Source organism: Chiloscyllium plagiosum, unplaced genomic scaffold (assembly GCF_037043375.1).
Source record: "Chiloscyllium plagiosum isolate Xiang-an unplaced genomic scaffold, Cpla_swu_hap1 HiC_scaffold_125, whole genome shotgun sequence".
NCBI lineage: Eukaryota > Metazoa > Chordata > Chondrichthyes > Orectolobiformes > Hemiscylliidae > Chiloscyllium > Chiloscyllium plagiosum.
The window spans coordinates 159,944-164,751 of NW_028270264.1; the positions used below are offsets into that span (position 1 = coordinate 159,944).

At 69.1% G+C, this 4,808-nt stretch overlaps 1 protein-coding gene across 1 annotated transcript; it reads right to left on the bottom strand.

Annotated features, from left to right (window-relative positions):
* Positions 1-404: 404 nt before the first annotated feature.
* LOC122545901 (uncharacterized) lies at positions 405-3,637 on the bottom strand. Its single transcript, XM_087985699.1, has 2 exons — positions 2,974-3,637; positions 405-2,931 (listed from the first exon to the last, which is right to left on the bottom strand). The coding sequence occupies exons 1-2, from the start codon at positions 3,635-3,637 to the stop codon at positions 866-868; spliced, it is 2,730 nt and encodes a 909-aa protein (XP_087841825.1). The 3' UTR covers positions 405-865.
* Between the last annotated feature and the right edge of the window lie 1,171 nt (positions 3,638-4,808).

The window sequence follows — 4,808 nt, forward strand, 5'->3', positions numbered from 1 at the left end:
CTATCTGTGTGTTTGACTTTGTGTGTGTGGCTGTATGATTTAGTGTTTGACTTTGTGTGTCTGTGTGTTTGATTTTGTGTGTTTGTGTATGTGGTTGATTTTGGCTTGAGTATGTGTGCTTCATTTTGAGTGTTTGATTTTGTGTATGTGTGAGTAGATTATTTTGTGTGTGACTGTGGGTGTACGTGCGTGACAGTGCATGTGTGTGACAGTGGGTGTGTCAGTGTGTGTGTGAAAGTGTGTGTGTGAGTGACTGTGTGTGTGACAGTGTGTGTGTGTGAGAGAATGTGTGTGTGTGTGAGAGACTGTGTGTGTGACAACGTGTGTGTGTGTGTGAGTGTGTAAGCCCTGGGTACCCGTTCCCGACACGCCACTCTCACGGACAGCAGGGAGCCACACGCGTGGACATGACAATCGGCGTTTTATTTCACATTGGAACAGAAAGCTTATTCGACACTGAATGAAGCCGCCCACACTCCAGCCTGTCCTGGGCTCGCGCTGTGTGTGTGTGAGCGGGAAATGTTCGGTTGCTCAGGGCCACTCCCTGGGCGGCACCGGGTCGGTGTGCCTGTGCCCGGGCGGTGCCGACGGTCTGCTCCGTGCCCCTCGGAGTCTCCTAGCCACAGTCCGGGAGTCGTCTGGAGTCTCCCCTCTCTGTCACCAAAATGTCTTCCGGCTTCCCCACTCCCTCCGACGCCACGAGTGCCCTCGCCGAGTCGCTCTGAAGGCGGTCGAGGGAGGAGCGGGGGCAAGGTTGGAGTGCCAAGATGGGGGGGGAGGGGGCGAACGGGTTTTCCCTGGACCCCCACCACTCACCCCCCCCCTTGTGCCCTCAGCCTCCCGCCCAGAGGTTGGGCCTACGTCATCACTGGCCGGTGCCGCTCTCCCCACCCCCCCAGGTGGCCGGGTGAGTGAGCCCCCCCTGGTCGCACAGCTCCCCCAGCGCCCTACTGCCCCCTAGCCCTGGCTGCCAGCCCTGCAGGCAGGCTTCGAAGCCGAGCGGATCCAGCCCCAGCCCGAAGCCCCCGATGTCGTAGCAGGCCAAGCGCCCCTTGCAGAGCGGGCAGCGGTGGGGCTCCGAGGCCCCCGGCGCCTCCCCCGCCTGCCCGCCCTTGCCAGCGGGGGGCGCCACGAACAGCTGCTTGCACAGGGCGCACTCCAGCGCCCGCTCCCCCTCGTGGACGGGCTGGTGGGCCAGCAGCTGGGCCCAGGAGGCGAAGCCCCTCTTGCACATGCCGCACTCGAACAGGGGGCGCGGCGGGGGGGGCGAGGCGGAGGTGGAGGGAGGCGGAGGGGGTGGGGTGGAGGCGGAGGGGAGGGGGAGAGCGGGAGGAGGAGGAGGAGGAGGGGGGGTGGCGGCCGAGCTGGCGGCGGCCGGCGCCCGGTCGCCCGCCCGCCCGTGGACGTTGCGGTGCTTGCTGAGCCCGCCGGCGGTGTGGAAGCGCCGCAGGCAGACGTGGCACTCGAAGGCGGGCTCGCCGGCGTGCTGCCGCTCGTGGGCGCGCAGGCGGGAGGCGCTGCCGCACCGCTGCGGGCACAGGCGGCACTGGTAGGTGGCGGCCGGGTCGCGGGGCAGGTGGGTGAGCCGGTGCTTGGCCAGCACGCTGGCCGTGTAGAAGCCCTTGGGGCACAGCTGGCAGCGGAAGGGCTTCTCGCCCGAGTGCGTGCGCCCGTGGACGCAGAGCTCGCTGGAGGTGTAGTACCGCTTGGGGCACAGCTGGCAGGCGTAGGGCTTGATGCCGGTGTGGGTGCGCTGGTGCTTGGCCAGGTCGCTGGAGCGGTAGAAGGCTTTGGGGCAGTTGGCGCAGCGGAAGGGCCGCTCCCCGGTGTGGGTGCGGCCGTGGATGCGCAGCTCGCTGGAAGTGTAGAAGCGCTTCTCGCAGACCAGGCAGCCGTGCGGGCGCTCCCCGGTGTGGAAGCGGCCGTGGATCTTCAGCTCGCTGCCCGTGTAGAACCGCTTGTCGCAGACCGGGCAGCCGTGCGGCTTCTCCCCGGTGTGGGTGCGCTGGTGCTTGACCAGGTCCCCCGAGCGGTAGAAGGCACGCCCGCAGGTGGTGCAGCAGAAGGGCCGCACCCCGCTGTGGGTCTGCTGGTGGCGCCGCAGGTCGCCCGAGGTGTAGAAGCTCTTGCCACACTGCCCGCAGGCGAAGGGCCGCTCGCCGCTGTGGAAGCGCCGGTGCCGGGTCAGGTTGCTGGAGGAGTGGAAGCGCTTGCCGCACAGCGGGCACTGGAAGGGCTTCTCGCCGGTGTGGATGCGCTGGTGCTCCAGCAAGTGGCCCAGGCGGCCGAAGCGCTTGCCGCAGCTGGAGCAGGCGTGCGGCCGCTCGCCGGTGTGCCACTGCTGGTGCACCCGCAGCTCGCTGGAGGTGTAGAAGCGCTTGGCGCAGAGCTGGCAGGGGAAGGGCCGGCGCCCGGTGTGGAAGCGCTGGTGGGCGCTCAGCTCCGGGTAGCTAGGGTAGCAGCGGCCGCAGACGGCGCACTCGAAGGGCCGGTGGGTGGCGTGCCGCGGCCGGTGCAGCGCCAGGTGGCTGAGGGTGGCGAAGGTCTTGCCGCAGGCGAAGCACTCGAAGGGCCGCTCGCCGGTGTGGGTGCGCAGGTGGCGCTGCAGGTGGGAGGGGCAGGCGAAGCCCTTGCCGCACTCCGGGCACGGGAAGCGGTTGGGCCGCGGTGCCCGCCGCCGCTCGCCGGGGGGCGGGGGAGGGGAGGGGGAGGGGCTCGGCGAGGTCGCGGCCGCGGCGACCCACCCGTCCCCCTCCCCCGCCCCGCTGCCGCCCGGTCCCTCGGCGGCGACCCCTCCCCCGGCCTCCTCCTTGACCGCCGGCGCCCGGCGGGCGGTTTCCAGGCCCCCCGGGGCGGCGCCGGCTCCAGTCCGGACGGTCTCCAGGCCCCATCGGAGAGTTTCCAGGCCCCCCGGGCCGCCGCCAAGGCCACCTCGGTCAGTTTCCAGGCCCCCCGGGGCATCGCCAAGGCCACCTCGGAGAGTTTCCAGGCCCCCACGGACGGTTTCCAGGCCCCCCAGAGCGTGGCCGGGGCCACCCCGGACGGTTTCCAGGCCCCCTCGGAGAGTTTCCAGGCCCCCCGGAGCGTCGCCGGGGCCACCCCAGACAGTTTCCAGGCCCCCTCGGAGAGTTTCCAGGCCCCCCGGATCGTCGCCGGGGCCACCCCGGACGGTTTCCAGGCCCCCTCGGAGAGTCCCAAGGCCCCCGCGGAGGGCTCCGAGGCTGCACGGGGCGTCGCCCAGGCTCCCGCGGAGAGTTTCGAGGGCCCCCACTGCGTCGCCGGGGGCCCCCTGGAGGCTTTCCAGGCCCCCCCGGAGGGTCTCGAGGTTCCCCCGGAGGGTTTCGAGGCTCCCCCGGAGGGTCTCGAAGCTCCCCGGGGCGTCGCCAAGGCCCCCTCGCAGGGTCTCGAGGCCCCCCTGGAGGGTTTCGAGGCTCCCCCGGAGGGTTTCGAGCACCCCGCGGTGAGGACCACCCCTGGCTGCGGTCCTCGCTTCCTCAGCCTCGATAGGCCCCTCTCCACCCTCCTCCTCCTCATCCTCCTCGTCCTCCTCCTCCTCCTCGTCCTCCTCGTGTCTGGGGGTCTCCACCAGGGGGTTGCTATGGTTTCCGGGAGACGGTGGGCCTGGTGCAGGGGCCATTGCTGTAGAGGCAGGGGACACACAGCACGGTCACAGGCAACATCGACTTTCTGCATCTCCCCCCCTCCCTCCAAAACACCTCCAACCCCTACCCCCCCCACACACCCCCAACCTCGGCTCCCCCTGCACCCCTACTTTCTCCACCCTCCCCATCCATCACACTTCCCTTCCCTTCCCCTCCGCTCTCTCCACTTCCCCTCCCCTCTCCCCAACTTCCTCTCCTCTCCCTCCATTTCCACTCCCCTCCCACAACTTCCCCCCTCCGTCCACTTCCCCTCCCCTACTCCATTTCCCTCCCATCCCCCCAAATCCACTCCTCTCCCCCACTTCCCCTCCTCTCCCCAACTTCCCTCCCTCCACTTCCCCTCCCCCTCCCAATTTCCCCTCCCCTCCCCCACTACCCCTCCCCTCCTCCACTTCCCCTCCCCCACTTCCCCTCCCCTCCCCCACTTCCCTTCCTCTCCCCCCACTTCCCCTTCCCCACTACCCCTCCCCGCCTCACTTCCCCTCCCCTCCCCCACTTCCCTTCCTTTCCCCCACTTCCCCTCCCCCACTACCCCTCCCCTCCTCACTTCCCTCCCCTCCCCCAACTTTCCCTCCCCTCCCCCATTTCGCCTCCCCTCTCCCCCACTTCCCTCCCCCACTTCCCCTCCCCTCCCCCACTTCCCTTCCTCTCCCCCACTTCCTCTCCTCTCCCCTACTTGCCCCTCCCCCACTTCCCTTCCTCTCCCCCACTTCCCCTTCCCCACTACCCCTCCCCTCCTCACTTCCCCTCCCCTCCCCCACTTCCCTTCCTTTCCCCCACTTCCCCTCCCCACTACCCCACCCCTCCTCACTTGCCCCTCCCCTCTCCTACTTCCCTCCCCTCTCCTACTTCCCCTCCCTCTCCCCACTTCCCCTCCATTCTCCCCCACTTCCCCTCCTCTCCCCCCACTTCCCCTCTCCCCACTTCCCCTCCCCTCTCCCCCACTTCCCCTCCCCTCTCCCCCACTTCGCCTCCCTCCCCACTTCCCCTCCCCTCTCCCCCACTTCGCCTCCCCTCTCCCCCACTTCGCCTCCCCTCCCCACTTCCCTCCCACTCCCCCACTTCCCTCCCCTCCCCCACTTCCCCTCCCCTCTCCCCACTTCCCCTCCCCTCTCCCCCACTTCGCCTCCCCTCTCCCCCACTTCG

Coding starts and splice junctions, on each gene's coding strand:
- LOC122545901 (XM_087985699.1), bottom strand. CDS start 3,637: ATGGCCCCTGCACCAGGCCCACCGTCTCCCGGAAACCATAGCAACCCC. Junction 2,932..2,973: donor GGGCCTGGAAACTCTCCGAG/GTGGCCTTGGCG, acceptor AAACTGACCGAG/GTGGCCTTGGCGGCGGCCCG.